The sequence below is a fragment of the Primulina huaijiensis genome, chromosome 16, assembly GCF_012295235.1.
Source record: "Primulina huaijiensis isolate GDHJ02 chromosome 16, ASM1229523v2, whole genome shotgun sequence".
Lineage (NCBI taxonomy): Eukaryota > Viridiplantae > Streptophyta > Magnoliopsida > Lamiales > Gesneriaceae > Primulina > Primulina huaijiensis.
In genome coordinates this window covers 7,959,073-7,978,045 of record NC_133321.1, presented here as the reverse complement: position 1 = coordinate 7,978,045, position 18,973 = coordinate 7,959,073, and the positions used below count along the sequence as shown (strand labels likewise).

At 38.4% G+C, this 18,973-nt stretch overlaps 1 protein-coding gene across 1 annotated transcript; it reads left to right on the top strand.

The window, feature by feature from the left end:
* The first annotated feature begins 2,526 nt into the window (after positions 1 to 2,526).
* Positions 2,527 to 10,746, top strand: LOC140960995 (uncharacterized). Its single transcript, XM_073419322.1, has 7 exons — positions 2,527 to 2,984; positions 3,108 to 3,259; positions 3,880 to 4,083; positions 4,216 to 4,640; positions 4,878 to 5,096; positions 5,492 to 5,614; positions 10,519 to 10,746. Exons 1-7 carry the CDS (start codon positions 2,527 to 2,529, stop codon positions 10,744 to 10,746), a joined length of 1,809 nt encoding a protein of 602 aa, XP_073275423.1.
* Positions 10,747 to 18,973: the final 8,227 nt, after the last annotated feature.

The following is an 18,973-nucleotide window of genomic DNA, read 5'->3' as shown; positions in this document are numbered from 1 at the left end:
TGTCGCCGGTCTCTTTTCCTCGATCCCGCATCGAATAATCGTCTGAAACATGAAACTTTAGAAACATTTTAACGTGCATCACATAACATAAATAATTTTAAAATAATGAAATTTCATAAATCATGCATCTAAAAAATCATTTTAAATTTAAATAAATGATTTAACAATTAAATAAATACATGGATTTTACGTTTACTGATTTAGGGCTCTACAACTGGGGTCGCTGCTGTTGAGGTGCCTGATAGGGCCTCTTGCCTTGCCTATCGACCTCAATGTCCCTCTGGTCATGCTCCATCGCCAAAGTTCTACACAGCAAATGCATAAGTAATAGGACCAGCAACCCTCACGTCACGGCGCTAGATCGATCGCAACCCATTAATAAAATGCCTCAGCTTCTCCGGGGCATCATTCGCAATCAGGGGTATAAAGTGACACCACCCAATCGAACTTCCTCACGAACTCAGCAACACTGCTGTCTCCCTGTCGCAGCGTCATAAACTCCATGGTCAGTCTGGATCGTACTTCCTCAGTGAAGTACTTAGAGTAGAAAACTTCCTTGAAACCATCCCAAGAATGGGTATGCCAATTCACTGATACGGACGCGCTCTCCCACCAAAGTCTAGCGTGCCCTGTCAGTAGAAATGTGGCACACCTGACCCTGTCTGCATCCTACAGCTCCATAAATGCAAAGATCGCCTCGATGGACTTAATCCATCCTTCAGCTATCATCGGGTCAGTAGTCCCCGAAAACTCCTTTGGGTCCATCCTCCTGAACCGTTCATACACCGCTTCTGGTCTGGGCCTTGCCCCCGTATCAACTGTAGCATTGTTCCCTGCAAACTGTGCAAAGAACTGAGTCATACCTACAAGCATTTGAGCCTGCATATCCAGGGGTGGACAAGGAGGAGTGACCCTCTCCTCATTCTAATCCTCTCTATCTTTATCCATTGCTTCACGGTTTACCATATGTCTAGGAGGCATAATGTTCCAAGATTTACCCAACACGTAAACCCCACATGCATGAACATAGTATCAATATCATAAAATGCACGTAATTTGAACTTAGAACATGCACATGCTGAAATCATGAATTGATGCTTATTACATGAAAATTTTAAAACCTTAAAACTTACAGACTTGAGGTATGACTTCGTGAGCTTCTCGCAACTGGCAGTAGGCATAACCCTTTACAAGAACACCGCTCTGATACCAACTGTAACGTACCGTACTTTTAAACTATTTTAAAATTTGCGAAAAAATAAAATTTTTTTAAAATACAAAATAAACTTTCAAATTCGCATTAAAATAACTTGCTCGTCTAATTTTTTTAAGTACTACGTTTTACTTATTGAAAATATTTCCACTAACTCGACCGAAAAATCGCAGTACTCCAAAATACAGTAAATACGAATTTCTGAGATCTAACAACGTTGCATAAATCGATCAAACCATTTTCTGCACAAAATTTGTACATCACACATGGATTTTTACGCATAAAAACATCACAACACATAATATGACTAGATCGATGCAAGAAAAGCAGAATATACATGCCTTTTGATATTTAAAATTACCAAACCGATGATACAGAAGTGGGAACGGTGCGAGGGTTGATCTGGGACGATCGTGGCACGATTTTCTTGAAGAAAAACCAATGAAAACTTGCTAGACAATGAAGAGAAAGGGGCGGCTGCTGATAACCTTAAGAACCCTAAACTTTGCTCTCAAAGAATTGAAAGAAAATGGAATGGAAGGGGTGTGTGTGTGTGTGTGAACCTGTATGTGTGTGCGCGTGTGATTTTAGTGTTAACGTGTGTGTGTGAATAATTAGGAGTAATTAGGGGCTAATGGGTGTAATTAAAAATAACTAATACACATTTGACATGCTAATTAAAAAATTTAATCCAAGGCTAACTTTACAAAATCCCCTAAGTAAAATAAAACACACAACCGTTAAACTTTAAAAGTTTTAATAATCTTAAATCACCTAATAAATAAATTAAGCTTTTAAATGCTAAAAGTATAAATAAATCATTTAAAATACCCCTTACTAAATTAAAATAAAAAACCGCATGTTAAAATTGACAAAATTGTTGTCGGTCTCTATTCCTCGATCCCGCATCGAATAATCGCCTTAAACATGAAACATAAGAAAATTCACTAACGTGCATCACAAAAGTATAATTAATTTAAAATAATGCAATTCCATGAATTATGCATCACTAAAACCATTTTAAACTTAAATAAATAATTGAGCAACTTAAATAAATTCATGGGTTTTACGTATACTGATTTTGGGCTCTACAGGTGCACATAACCCAATTACCTTTGTTAGTTTTTCGCATTAAGATTACTTTAAAGATTTTATGACTTTAATATTTTTGAGTGGTTTTTGAGAGGATTTAAGAGTTTTTATTATTTTGAAAAATGCTAGTTATAGGTTTGGTTTGACGGTTTACGATTTTACGTTATGCACTAAGTTTTTTTGGAATTTTAAATAATAGGTTGGTAGGGTGCGCCACTTACATGCTGAGGGATGACGCATCCCAATGGTGGGAGGCAGCTGCTCACGTGGTAGACTTGGCAACCCTTACTTGGAGTCAGTTCAAGGATATATTATGCAACAAATATTTTCCAGCGGATGGCAGGGGACGCCTGATGAGGGAGTTCTTGAGTCTCCGACAGGGAGACTCGTCTGTGGCAGAGTTTATCAGGAAATTTGATAGAAGCTGTTACTTTGTGCTCCTTATTGCGAGGGATGCCGCTCAGAAGCTGAGGCATTTCATGATGGCCTCAGACCCACCTTTGCAAAGGGATGTTATGCTTATGAGATCGGCGAGCTATGATGAGGCCACTGCTTGTGCTTTTCAGGCGGAGCAGGCCCTGAGGGACATTGATATGGAGATGCAGCAAAAGAGGCATCAAGCCCAACAGAGCTCGCAGCCACAGAAGAGGCATTTCACAGGGCCACCGAGGCATCAGGGGTAGTAGAGGCCCAAGGGTCAGCTCAAGAAGCCAAGACAGCAGCGCTCACCACAGGTGCCAGGGGCTCCTAAGCCGGAGGAAGGACAACCGTGAAAGCATTGTAACAAATTACACTTCGGCAGGTGTATGTGGGGGACCTTCAAGTGCTTTATATGTAATGAGGATGGCCATAAAGCAGCTGACTGCCATAGGAACAATGGCCCCACGATTGGCAAGGCCTATGTGAAGCATGCAGAGGAGGCGGAGGCTGAGCCAGACTATACACTTATGATCGGTAACTTTTACGTTTAAGATTCTTATTTACCGCCTCGATTGCATGAATTATTATGTTGATTGTGAGAATTATTTTGGGATTGAGAACCTATAATAAATTAGGTTGCATGTTCTAATAGGTTGACTTAAGGGTTGAATTGATGAAATTAAGAGCTTTAAGGACCAAAATGCAATAACCGAAATTACAGTGACCTAACTGCAAATTCGAAAGTAGAGGGATTGTTTTGCTTGTTTCAAAAATTCTGGGGCCAAGGTAATTATTTTCAAGAATTTTGAGGTTTAAATTGACTAAATTCGAAATTTCATGAGGAATAAGATGCAATTTTTGAACTTTTTAAGGGCCATATTTTAAAAAAAATCGAAACTTTAGAGTCAATTTGCAATTTCCAAAATTTTTGGGGTAAAATTCAAAATTTTGATGGGACACTAGAAGTAAATCAGTGATTGTTTGAGGATTTTGGGTTAATTACTGATAGAAAATCTCTTAAGTTTCAACACGATCTGATTTGATGGTTTGTTTTGTCACAGGAAGAATATATATTTCAGGTGTAGCCACTTATGCATTGCTAGATTCCAGAGCTACACATTCATTTATATCCGAGTCATTTGTCATGCGAATAGGAATCATACCAGAGGCTATGGATTTGGGATTCAGAGTTTTTGATTCCGTCCGGAGATCAGATGTTTACCTCGCAGATAGTGAAGAGATTGGAGATTCGGTTACAAAAATATACGGTGCAGGCAGATTTGATTGTGCTACCATTGCCGGAGTTCGATATTATTTTATGTATGGACTGACTTTCTTCGAACAGAACCGCTATAGTGGTAAGCCATTTATTTTTGAGTCTGCCAGACACCAGCAGATGTCGCACATCATTTCTTCATTTTTGTGAGAAAGCTCATGAGGAGAGGCTGCCAGACATTTTTGACGAGTATTGTGACAGTGACCGGAGCCAGTCAGTCAGAGGCTAGAGGACGTCGACGTGGTCAAGGATTTCCCCATCGTTTTCCCAGACGATGTTTCAGGCGTTTCACTAGACTGGGAGGTTTATTTCTCTATCGAGCTGATGCCAGGTACAGTGCCGATTTCTAAAGCACCCAATCGTCTAGCACCTGCAGAGATGAAAGAGCTGAAGGATCATATACAGCATTCACTAGATAAGGGTTTCATTCGCCCAAGATTTTCTCCATGGGACGCACCAGTACTGTTTGTTAAGAAGAAGGACGGCATCATGTGGCTTTGCCTTGATTACCGAGAGCTGAATCGGGTCACAGTCATGAATAATTATCCAATGCCCAGGATCGATGATCTATTTGATCAGCTTCAGGGAGCATCAGTATTCTCGAAAATAGATCACCGATCAGGATACCACCAGCTGAAGGTGAGAGAGTCTTACGTGCATAAAACGGATTTCATTTTGTGTTATGGGCACTATGAGTTTATGGTGATGCCCTTCGGACTGACGAACACGCCAGCGATCTTCATAGATCTCATGAATCGCATGTTTCAGTCGTATTTGGATCAGTTCGTTATAGTTTTCATATACGACATCCAGATCTATTCGAAGAGCAGAGATGAGCACAGTCAGCATCTGAGGACCGTACTATAGACCCTACAGGACAGACGGTTGTATGCCAATTTCAGGAAATGCGAGTTCTGGATAGACAGAGTGGCATTTTTTGGCCACATCATATCCCAAGATGGAGTAGATGTTGATCTCAGTAAGGTTAAGGCAGTCCGAGATTGGTCAGTGCCTAAGAGTGTGACAAAGATCTATAGTTTCTTAGCGTTGGCTGGGTACTATCGGAAGTTCATTCAGGGCTCCTCTTCTATTGCGGTGCCTATGACCGTCTTGATGAAGAAGAATGTCAAATTCATCTAGGGATCAGAGTTTCAGGATAGTTTTGACAAGCTGAAGCATGAATTGACTTCAGCGCCAATTCTAGCTATGCCATTAGGGCAAGGAGAGTTTGTGCTATATTCAGATTCTTCGAAGCTCGGTTTGGGCGTGGTTTTCATGCATCATGACAGGGTTATAGCCTACACGTCCAGACAGTTAAATGTCCATGAGAAAAATTATCCGACTCATGACCTCGAGCTAGCAGCAGTGGTATTCGCCCTGAAGATATGGAGAAACTATTTGTATGGGGAGAAGTGCAGGATTTTCACCGATCACAAGAGCCTGAAGTACTTTTTCACACAGAAAGAGCTGAACATGCCTATATGCTACAGAAGTACATGTCGAACCCTTCGCGTGTACTGAATTACGTGTCACTGCAGCTGACGCCGAACCTGCATTTTGAGGAAAGACCCACTCAGATATTGGAGAGGCAGGAGAGGAGACTCCGGAACAAGGTGATCCACATGGTCAAGTGGCTGAATCATTCCGAGGAGGAGGCTACTTGGGAGATTGAGACCGAGATGAGGAGTCGCTACCCAGAGTTATTCGGTACGTTTTAATTTCGAGGATGAAATTATTTATAAGTGGGAGCAATTATAATGTCTAGGAAATTTGAGTTACGTAACTGACTGCATGAAATCTAAAGATTTTACTAAAATATGTGTTTAATTATTTTATTGTGTGATTATTGCATGGATATGTGGTTTAGTTCATGGTTTATTTAAAGTTTCATCCATTAAGGCTTTAAGTTGAATTTCGCGTTCGAACGAGGTACAGAGATCGGGGATATTTAGGAAAAATATTTTTACTAAATAATTATTTTTAATTATTTAATATATGGTATAATTAAGTGTGATTTTAGAAAAGGACCTTTATTGAGTATTTTTACTCGCCAGATCATATTTTTAACCGATACGCAAATTTTAGCGAGTCGGAAGATTTTTTGAGGGTTCGAGCAATATTTCCAAAAACCTACCTAAAAGAAATATTTTTCGGAAGTGTTATTGTGCTAGATGAATTTATTTTATTGCTTAATGGGAGAATAACATTTTAATCATTTTAATTTTTATTAAAGGCCCATTAGTGCATAATTATACCACTTAAACACCATTATCTAACCCTAAACCTACCTCACAAACACACGGCCGCCCCTCTCTCATTCAGCAACAGCACTTTCACAAAAAAATTCAGCAGCCTTTGAAAACCCCTCGAGCTTTCAAAGAAAACTCCTTCTTCGCCTCTCCGGTGCAAGTTCTATGCATATATCTCAAGGTTTTCAAGCGTAATAACGCAAAGAAACGCCATAAATCGCCTTTTTCTCGTCATTCACTCTATGTTATGCTGGTGTGTGTGTTTTCATGAGGAGGGCATTAATCTTTTACGTTGAATCGTTTATGCATCGTTTTGTCACGAAATATGCATTTGTTTTCATGTAACTCACGTTTTTTTTGTTGTTGTGTAAGGGGATGCCGATTTGTGATGCTTGGGGGATGAACACGTCTAGGGTTAAGGTATATAAATGCTGGAGTCGAGGTTCGGTTGAACTATGGTGAGGTCTGATCAAACCTAAGTTATGTTTGTGAGGTTTGCGGCTAGATCGAGCTTGGGGATGAGAACCGACTGTAGGGGAGCCTATCCAAGCAACGGCTGTAGCGGAACCGGATATAGGGGAGCCTATCCCTAAGGGGGTTGAGATGTGGTCTAGGAGGGCTCAATCACGGCTGGTCTTGTTGTAGGGGTCGGTCGATGCGCTTGTACCGAGAAGGGTTAAGGTTGGGCTTGTTTCGGGTGAATCGCGCGGGACAGTCTGCATGGGTAGTGTGCGTGGCCAAGGTTGGTCCAGTAGGGTGTCCTTGGCATGATCTTAGCGCTAGGTGACGTTGGCTCAAGGGTGGTTCGAGTTTGTTAGCTCTAGGATCGAAATATTGGGGGCTTGACGCATTAGGGTTTGTAGGAAATCAAAGTGCCGAAAATTTAGCAACTTTCAAGGGTTTTTCGAGGGTCTTAAGTAGTCTGGTCCAAGTGGTTTAGGGGCTGGTAGGGTACGATTAAGGTGTGGTTTAAGTTTGGAAAGAATTAGTTTAGTTTCGAGTTGATTAAGATTAAAACCAGGACCCTGGTCCATGTTTTAAAACGAATCATATAAGTTATGAAACATGCTCGAGTTTATGTCTAATAAATGATTATAAGTATGTTTTCAGGTGTTTAAATTGTTTGGTTGGCTTCGTGTCGAAATTTTGAGGTCCAAGGGTAAAACAGTCAATTAGGGTTTCCAAGGGCAAAAATGTCATTTTACACCCGGGTCGAGTTAGCAATCCTGGCTGCGCGCTGATCACAAGTATTTCATGTTTTAAATGTTTATGATATCACAAATATGACGTTTTATGGAAATATGAAAAATACGTTGCATGCTTGATTTTAAGAAAATTTATGTATTTGCATGATTTTTTTGTGATAAATACGATGACATGTTTTTGAAGGAAGAGAGTTGGTTGTGACTAATATGATGATACGATAATATGAAGACATGTAAGGCCAAGGCTCTGTGGATTGGTAATACTGTCGCTGATGTCCCCACCGCCGGGTACCGCGGTTATACGTAGATGTATCCATCGACTAATACGATGATACGAAAGTCACAACTAATTAAAGGAATTCAAATATAGAAAATGAATACGTATATGCTGATATGTTGATACATGTTTTGGACATGTTATACTTTGACACGATATGTTTAAGTTCATGCTTTTAATATCATGAAATCTATGTTGATTACAGTATTTTTCACTGTTGCATGTTATGTATATGTACTTGTTATAACGATTAATGTGTATTGAGTATTTAGACTCACTAGGTGTGAATGATGCAGGTGAACATATTGATGAAGAGACGGGAGGCGACGAAAACTGAGTAGGCGGGGCTGGATGTGCGCACGCTAACCCGAAGATTATTTTTTTTCTACACATTAACCATGGATATTTTATACACTTTTCTTTTTACATCATGTTGGTTCAAAATGATTTTTGACGTATTTTTAACTACAGCATTTTTATAAATATTGGAATCCTTTTATTTTAAAATGTGTGATTTACATAGGTTATTGCATGCATGCGTTTAAATATATTTTCGAGATTTAGCTTACAAAAATAATTTCTAGTTGTATTTGAAGTAGTAAACGTTTCATTCGGTCACCAACTTTCCTCCACGGTCGAGCCCCGCGCTACAGCATCGACACCGGATTTTGGAAATTCGGACGATCCAATCTCAAAGTACAAATCGTTTGGCTTATCTATTACGATCCAAGCGAGGAATGCAATATCTGATCGTGGACCGGATTTGACGATCAAGAGGAGGAAGTTCCATTTATAAGGATATTCAAGAAGGGTCATCTCCACAAACCCCGGATTGATTTGGCGTCCAGGGTTATATACACAGAGGTATAAAAACTAAACAATATATGAATATTAAATAAACATACGACGCCCAATGATAGTTTTGAACGTCGAAACAAAAATTTAAAACTTCCGCTACGTTGATTGGTGCGAGAAAACAGTACACCAACAAATAGTACCGCCCCCGTTCTCAGTTTTAGAGTTTTACTAAATGTCTAAACCACTAAACATTACTTTAAGATTTTGGAGTTTGTCGTTATTTGAAGTCCACGTGGTTAACATTTTATGAAACATGTTGGTATTTTGTCAAGGGTTAAAGTGTATTTGGTATATGTACGGTATGAGAAAAAATTAACGAGAAGAGGCTGGTTGCTACAAATTGAAGGAGGATAACTTGGTTGCTAAATAAACGACTAAATCTTGTGGTTTGGTCTCTGACATATAAATATTTTGTGACCAAAAAGGTAAATTAGTCGCCAAATTTAGTGATTGAATTTATTTTAGTGACTGCTGCTGTATTTGAGTCTCTAATTCTACAATCTTAAAATAAATTGTCGCTAAAAATGGGAATTAAATTTTAGTTTGGTCGTTCAGTTAGTGACCAAAATAACACTGCATCGGCCATTATTTATGAGACCACCAAAAATCGGTAGTTAATCGGTCACAAATTTCATTTAGCAACTGATTAGTGACCGATTTGTTAAAACCGAGTTTTCTTGAAGACGTTTGTAATATGGAATATTGATTATTTACCAATCCATTAGATAGCTAGATTTTAATGAATGAGTAATTATTGTGGTTTAATAAATTTAAGATCGGCTTATTAATAATGAGTCAGCTAGTTTATACATTAATGATTAACAGATCGGCTTTAGGGAATCAATTATTATAATTCATTATGATATTCGCAGCTCAAATTAAAGGGTTTTTTTTAAATTAATTTATTTTTTAATTTTATTTTCAAAAATAATTTAAAAAATATTTATATTGCAACTTTACGGCAATCCGTGCTTTATAAACACGGATGGTGCGGACGTGGAGCACCGTCTGTTCTTCGTAAGCACGGATGGTGCTCCACGTTAAAGCGTCCGCGCTCACATAGAGCGGACGCTCCCACGTGGAGCCGTCCGCGCTTACAAAGTACGGACAGTGCTCCCACGTGGAGCCACTCCGTGCTTTGTAAGCACGGACTCTGTCAAAATCGCGCGGACGCTCCCACGTGGAGCCACTCCGTGCTTTGTAAGCACGGACTCTGTCAAAATCAATTTTTTTTATTTTTCGGTTTTTTCCTGTCCATTTGTTTTTCTTTTCTGAACAATTCACGTGAATATTTCTGAACGATTCACGTGAATATTCATTCAGACTTGTAACGCTTCACGTGAAAATTCATAATTTCACCCGTACATAAATAATTGAAACATAAACAGTAGTGAACTTTTTTATTCTATATAAACGATGATATATGAGAAAATTGCATTATCAATTTCTTCTTCAATTTTATCTCATGTTTTACTGGCAAAATGTCTCATATCGATATACTCTTATATTTTAGTGGTCACGTGGTTATCGATAATGGATCAGTTGAATATAGCATTTCATTTGTTAGACCGATACGAGTATTACGGTCTATTAATTTGTCGGAGTTGATTGAAGTTGTGCATAAAATGTTAGGAATCGATCCAACGAATTTTTCTTTGAAGTTGTCAACAAAATATTCATTCATGGAAATATCATCTTGGCATGAAATTCAAGTCAAGCTCGTTGATGATGATTCTTTACAGTATATAATGCAATGTGACAATATGCATATGTTGCATTTATACGTAGAAGCAAATTCAATTGAGCATCATGTTGGATTTGATGATCCTGACTCCTACGTTCGACATGCATCCGATTCTTGTTTCAATAACCAACCCTGTACCTCTACATATGATGGTTATCATGAGCAAGAATCTTTGATTCCATAGGTTACTGAAGGACTTGGTAATATGAGTTTCGATGGTGTAAGTGGGTCTTGGGATCAATATATCAATGTTTCGTCGGAACAACATCATGTTCCATATTGGCCGAATCCAACATTAGATACGAGTGTTCGTTGTCTGGATCAGGCCAATAATGATGATATTTTGAGGACTGATTCTGAACCCGATATATCATACAGTGAGTCTGAAGAAGAAGAAGAAGAAGAAGAATAAGAAGAATTGAATGCTGATGATGAAGTGAATACTTGTACAAATCCTGATTAGGGAACATCATCTCGACAACCACCTCGTGACACATTACAGAGGCAGACTATACCATTTCTTTCTAACACTTCTGAAATGCCATCATTTTTTAATAAATTTTTTGGGGAAGAGCCTCCCGATTTTGTCGATGTACCTTCTGGAGTGCAATCAAGCTATTACAATCCGGATAGAGGTGAATTATGTGTTAATATGTTATTTAAAGATAACAATGATCTTATTGCATCTGTGAAGGATTATTCAGTAAGAGTTGTCAGGCGTGAGTACCGTGTAGTGGAAAGCACACGCAGTTTGTGGAAGTTACGTTGTAAAAACAATTCTTCTACGGTCATTTGTCGATGGGGACTTCCCGCTTCTTTGAAGGTCAAGACTGGGTATTGGAAAATAACAAAATATGGCGGACCTCACACTTGTATATCTACTTCTGTTGGTATAGATCATAAGAATTTGAACAGTCAAATGGTGGCACATACGCTATTGGGAGTTGTTCGTTGTGATCCTGCGTATGAGATTAAGTATATAATCGAAAATGTGAAAGATAAATATGGATACCAAATATCGTACACGAAGGCATGGCGCAGTTTGAAACGTGCTATGGAAATTGCGTATGGTACATGGGAGAGCTCCGTTCAATTACTTCCCAAATATATGCTTGCTTTGTCCAAATATAATCCGGGAACAGTTGTGGAGTGGAAGCATCTCAGAGCCAATACTAAAATGAGTAAGACACTGAACTATGTTTTCTTGGCATTCAAGCCGTGTATTGATAGGTTTCGGCATTGTCAGAAATAATAATAAGTGTCGATGGTACACACTTGTATACCAAATACAAGCACAAAATGTTGATCAGTGTCACTCTGGATGCGAACAATCAGGTTATACCGCTAGCATTTGCTATTGTGGACGAAGAAACAACAGATTCTTGGAAATGGTTCTTTGAGCACCTAGGAAGACATGTTGTTTGTAGTGAAAATGGTGTGTGTCTTATTTCTGATAGGCATAAGGGAATCGTGCGCGCAACTGGAGATCTACCATATTTTCAATCTCCATACGGTGTGCTTCGTTTTTGTTTGAGACATGTGTGTTCAAACTTTAACGCCAAATTTAAAGACGTGCATTTGAAAGATTTATGCTGGGATGCAGGGACACAAAATCAAATTTGTAAGTTTGAATCAATAATGGAGGCAATCAAGCAAAAAAATATTTTGGCGCACCGATATTTGGCTGGAATTCCGAAAGAAAAATGGAGTTTGGCTCATGACGGTGGTTGGCGTCGTGGGGTGATGACAACCAATATGTCGGAGTGTTTGAACAGTGTGTTGTAGGGTGCGCGTAGACTTCCTATATCTGCCATAGTACACTTGACACTTCTAAGGTGCGTACAATATTTCATTGAACGTGTTACAAGAGGTGATCGTATGGTTCAGGAAAATCAGCTGTGGTCAGATTACGCATGTCGGAAATATGAGAAATGGTCGAGAAAATATAGTGAACATCATGTTGCGAAGTACGATATACGTGAGCAAACTGCTTCGATCGCAACTGTAGGAAGACCAAGTCGTGGCCAACATTTGCAGGTCGTGAAGATATCAACGAGTGATTGTGCATGTGGTAAATGGACGATTTTTGGCATTCCATGTTCCCATGCTATTTGCACCGCTCAGTGGCACTCTTTGGATCCAACGACACTTGTGCAGCCCTGATATAACATATCTGAGTACTTGGCAACGTACGAGGGCAGATTTCAACCTCTTGCAGATGAGCGATACTGGGATCCTCCAACTTTCGAGTTGAACCACAACCCTGTTAGACGTGAAAGAAGAAGAGTTGGTAGAGACAGAACAACACGATTGCGAAATGAGATGGACACAGCGGTTTCCAGAGAGAGACAACATTGATGAAGTCTTTTGTTATGATGTAATAACGCTTGATATGTTAATTGAGAATAACTTTATGTACATTTTTTTTTATGTTTTTGAATATTTACTTTTCAAATATTTAATTTAAAAAAAAAATAAAAAGACGAACAATCGTCGCGTTCGGACGCGACCGGAAAATATAACCGCTCTACGAGAGTGGCTGGGAAATTTTTTTTCCCAGCCCCGCGCCCCAGCGGTATTTATTCACCGCTCGAGCGCGAGGGGTGCTGGAGTTTTTCCAATGCCGCTCGCGCTCGAGCGCGAGCAGCGCTGGATTTTTTTCCAGCGCCGCTTGCCCTAGAGCGGCAAAAAAATACCGCTCGGGCGCCGGCGGAGCTGGAAACAAATCCAACGCCGCTCGCGCTTGAGCGGTATTTCTTTACCGCTCGAGAGCGAGCGGGAGCGGGTATATGGCCGCTCCCCCCTTCTCTCCCCTCCCATTCACTCATTCTACAAACATTTTCTCCTTCTCCTTCTCTCTCAAATCCTTAACTAGAAATTCCTCTTTCTAAATCCCCTTATTTATAATTTCTTAATACAAATTCCTCTTCCTCTTCTCTCTTTCTCCGGTCATCTTCTTCAACACAATTCACCACCTGCAATTCTTATCACCATGGCTCCTAAGAAGTCGAAATGTAATCCTAGTTCTTCCTCTTATTCGTCATTTGATAGAAGTAGATTTGTGAATGAGGCGGCTAAGGCTCGGTATGAACATGCAAAAATTCATAGAAACCTGATTACCGAGCAAGGATTTCGTAGGCAAAGGGAGGATCGATACGTAGGGCCTCTTGTGGAGTTGGAGAGACGGGGATGGGTAAAATTTAGGGCTCAACCTAACGCGGCGGTGGTCTCAGTGGTCTGAGAATTTTATGCAAATGCGGGGGAGAGGACGGATAACAAGGCCTGTGTTCGGGGTAGACTTGTGTCGTATGATTCGGGTAATGTCAATGCATTATTAGAAACGCCCGAGGTCGATGATTCTGCCTTCCTGGCTTTGGTTGCTACCCCGGATTACGCTATGATAATCAACAAACTCTGTCATCCTGGGGCGATCTGGAAACCAATAGGAGGGTCACCTAGTTGTTTTGATGAGAAATATTTGACGGCAGATATTGCCCTTCGGTATTTGTTTCTGGCAAGGAGAATGATGACGGTCTCGCACAAGAGTGAAGTACAAAAAGAGCGGGCCGTGGTACTATATGCGATACATGAGGGTTACAACATCAATATAGGAAAGCTCATCTATTCTCAGATCATGATGAGCGTGAATAATAGACACATCGGGCTTTTCTTTCCCACAATCATATCAGAGTTGTGTGCGAGGTCAGGGGGTTGTATTTCGTGATGATGAGGAGTGGCTGCAACCAATGAAGCCCATTTGTGCAGATGACTTTCAAAGGAAGTACACGAAACGACAGTTAGACTTCCCCACTCATGAGGGAGATACAGGTGGATCGAGCACCGTCGCCTCGCGTCGCCCACAGCCCCGCAGGCGGTCCCAAAACGACAAAGTAGATGAGACTCTTGCCTTCATGGCTCATCAAGAACAAGTTAACTTGAACCACAAGGGGATGCATCGGGAGTGCCACCAGAGAATGACGAGGATGAGCCGTGATCAACGATTCCTTATTCAAGTTGAGTGAGGTATGATATCCCATGCTTTTATTTGTTTATTAATATACAATTCATACATTGCATGTGTTAAAGTTTGGGGTTTAATAATTGTAATTTATTTTATTTTCGCAGGTGATGAATGACAAATTTGATAACATAGACGTCAACTATGTTTTTTCATTTTATCTGTCAATCGTGTACTTTCTTGTGTTCGGACGTGTAAATGTTAAAACATTCTTATGGACGTGTTTGTTTAATTGTGTTTCTTTTTTTACTAGGCACTTATGATTTTTTTAATCTTATATTCCGTTTATCTTTCGCTTATTATTAATATATTGTAGAAATGGTACAATTTATACAATGCAAAGTATACAATAATAGAATTGATATAGTTACATTTAAGTTGAAGAATCATCGTCATTATTATAATGATACAAATGGCTCCCGGTCCCAAAATCAGGTGGATTGCGTCTTCTCGTCCCTCTACGCAATCCTACATGTTCAGGATTTTTCTCATTTGAATAACCTCACTACAAGAATAAATGCTTATGATGACATTCATAAATGTCATCATATTCAATATTTAGTGACATTTAAGTTTTAGTGACACCGTGCACCATACGGAGAAACTGGAATATTAGCATCTGGATCAACGGGAGGTACACCTAATGTTAACCCACCTCGGTCGGGGTTAACACATTTAATCCTGCTCCATGCCCATATCTGCTTATAATAATAAAAATATATCAAAAAAATTAACAAAAATATTTTGTTAAATAATCACATTACATTAATTATACCTGCAAGATATATAAAGGTCCAGCCATTGTAGTCTTCTCTATACGTGACGCGTTACACAACTCACGGTATAGAAATGCTAAAACTGTACTACCCCAACTATAAGACTTCACATTATCAATATCACGTAGCAGTTGCAAAAATATTAGTCTAGCAGACCCTCCTTGATAGTCAGGGAGCATTATTCCTTCAATAATCATTAACGCTATACAACGGGTAAATTTAACAACATCTACTTCTGAAGTATCATCAGTAACAATGTTAGACATACAATGATCGTATAGTGCAGTCATAGACAGATGACCACCTTTCAAATATTTTGATGATGACAAAAATCCCAACAAATCCAAACGAATGTGTTGTCATTCCTCAACTTTATGTGACACATCTATTCCAGTGACTACTTCACCATCAATTGTTAGACCCCAAATTATTGAAACATCTTGTAACGTGACGGTTGCTTCACCACATGGAAAATGAAACGTGTGTGTCTCGCGTCGCCGACGTTCAACAAGAGCAGTAATCAAATGATTATCAAAAAGTTGTGAACCACATTCTAAAACTCCATAGAAACCCATATGATTCAAAAATGTAAGTACACGATTGTTTATATAATTATCAGTGTATAACTTCCAAATCAAATTGTCTGACCTATTCTCTTTGATAATATCATCAACTGTTAAGGAAGAAATTGTTGATGACATATGTGTCTCTTGTAAATAGAGGACACTGGAATCTTCGGACCTCGATTCTCTGTCATTCTGAAATATGTTGTCGATCTTCTAAAATTCAATATAAGGTAAGCACCGATGTCGAAAAACTTTTGAGAGGGGAGGAAAAATTATGAAGAAGAGAGAAGGAAAAAATGAATGAGCGGACGAGCGCGGACGTTCCAACGTGGAGCACCGTCCGTGCTTACAAAGCACGGACGATGCTCCACGTCCGCACCATCCGTGCTTTGTAAGCAAGGATTGCCGTAAAGTAGCAATATAAATATTTTTTAAATTATTTTTGAAAATAAAATTAAAAAATAAATTAATTTTTAAAAAAAAAACCCAACTTAAATCAATTATAATACCTATGGTTTAATTTATACCACACTAGACGAAATACTTCATATGAAATACACAAAAAACAAATACTTTATTTGGTTATCCATGACAAAATATTACTTTTTCTTATTAATATGAGTAGGGTTGACCTGTCTTACGATTAAGATATGTGAGACTGTTTTACAAGAGACATTCTACTATATAAAATAATGATTCAAGTACAGGCTACTCATATTAATTTTACATAGATTCAATAAGGATGTCATTTGGAATGCATGTGTACTACATAATCCCGGTTTATCACTTTTTTTTCGTTCAAATAATTTGAGGACAAAATGTTTTAGTCTCTCTTGTTTGTTATATGCCAGAAGGTCGAATAGCTTATAGATTTTAGATGCAATTGATCCCTGATTTTTAGTTATTTATTAAAAAGTAACAATAGGAAAACGCGTGGCACACGTTTTCAATTATATTGTATTTGGATAGATGAATTTGATTTGGAGATATATATTTGATTTGGTATTTAATTTGATTGATGAATTTTGATGTAACAAAAAATTTACCTCGAGTTCGGTCTGGACGGATCTGCACAGACAAACAGGGGTTTGTGGGCATTAGAGAGTATTTCCGGCATGACCCCTCATTTGCATAAGTCAGATCTCGACTCAAGAAAATATAGGTGAAAGTGTGAGATATAGTAGTTCTCAGTGCGAGTAATGTGTGAATGAATCAAATGGTAGTGCATACCTTTGTTAGAGTAGATGTCCTGTAAGCCAACTGTTGGCTAGAGAATTTATTAACTCAGTTGTAATAAACAATCTTTATTTTAATGTAATTCATTATTTCATGGTTTGTTATTTCTTTATCTGTATACTCATGTGATCAATATAGATAAAGATCTTGACTATACTTTAATACAAATGAATCATAATTCGATGTTGAAGCTCATTTGTAAACAATATATAACCTAAATTTGTTCCTAGCCGGTTCAGCAGCCTAAAACATGGATAAAGGTCGCTTGAGCTCGAGACTAGCATCTGTGACGTTGTGTACCGCGTTTCTTAGTAAGGACATTGAGAGCTGTCCAAACATGCAGATGAGTAGTCATATGATGATTATACTGAACTACCCTCCCTCAGACTTTCCAAGTGGTTATCATTCATCGAGAGGATAAGTCTGTGGTTATGATTGTACACCTTTAGTCCTTATGACCTGGGAGAACACTGAGGCTATATATTCTAGGCCTGTGCTTTGATTCTATTACCGACTCCAGGAGGGTCATCAGGTGGCGAGATTGGGTACAGTTGCGACACATGGAGGAGCCAGTGCATTACAATCGGAATCCACTGCTCACCTACGGGTGTGGATATCCTATTTGATCTGATGAAATAATAGTGCATGAAATCTGTAGACAGAGTATGAGATGTACGTTAGAGAAAGAGTTCTCCAATTGTACATGCGATGCCACTATTTATTTTAAACGATGTGTCACATAGTTATCGAATTATTATGCAACCCTCGATGAACCAATGATTGCAGATTCGATCGGGATATATGAGATTAAGGGACCGTACTGTACGTTAATCACAATCGACTGGTCCTTGCAGGCACTATCAGTGATATCTAGGGAATCATGGGACGATGCTACTAGACGCTCTTATCATGATTCGATGGGTTTAATCTGAAATTTGATTTATGACATTCTCATTATCAATTTTTGATACATAGAATGGGGCAAATTACGGTAAGCCCGAATAAAAGATTATGTCCTGAATCACAAAGAGTTGTGAACCAATGGCTAGCTGTATCTCTGAACCATTGAGGGTCACACAAGCAATGGTTTACTTGTTCCCGTTGAGATAATAAATTTATTGAGTTGAATTTATAAGAAATAAGTTTGATATGATTAATCGAAAAACTTATAAATAAAGTTTATAAAAGATTATAGAAATTTTGAGAGCATGACTGCTAAAATAGTCAACGGGAGTGCACCTACCTTATTTGGACATTGGTGATCTCGAAATTAAAGTGTGCATCGTAATAACAAATAAGTTGAAATTGTCACATCGATGATGTTGGATCGTCGATCGAGATTATAATGAGATTAATGTAATGGAAGCATTGATCATGGGCTTGTAAGAGTCTAAGCCTATCATGCTAATTTATAAAAGTTCAAATGGGCGTTAATAATTAAATTTTATTTTAACGAATTAAAATATAGCTCATTAAGTTTTTATTAAATATGGTATTGATTTATGTAATATGAAAATATTCATGATACCATAATTTAAAACTTGCACACAAAGCAAAATAATATAAATGCATGATATTCTCAAAATATATGTATCAATATTCGAGATTGCATTTAATATGTAATGAATTTAGAATCTTTAGTTAACTTAATTAATTGGATTAATTAAGCAAAAAGAAAGATTATAAATATAATTAGAATGTTTTTTTATTCTAATAAAAAGGCATGCATTCGAGATTGACTAGGGGATTCATTTTTTGGAATCTTTTAATTAACTTAATTAAGTAAAAAAAAGGATTAGAAAATTATTATATTTTTTATTCTTAATTTACAAAATGCATCCGAAAAAGCTTTTGGGCAAGATTCATGAATTTTCGGCTCTTCCAAAAAGATTGAAGTGCTGCTCTCGAAAAGTTTTGTTCCTTTTGCAAGAAAAATTCTGCTTGAGTCAATTTCTTATTCGTGTTCTATCTCTACGCACAATAGCTTCTAAGTGCAAGTTAGAAGAAGAACAAGTAATCCGGTCGTGGACCTGATTCGAAAAT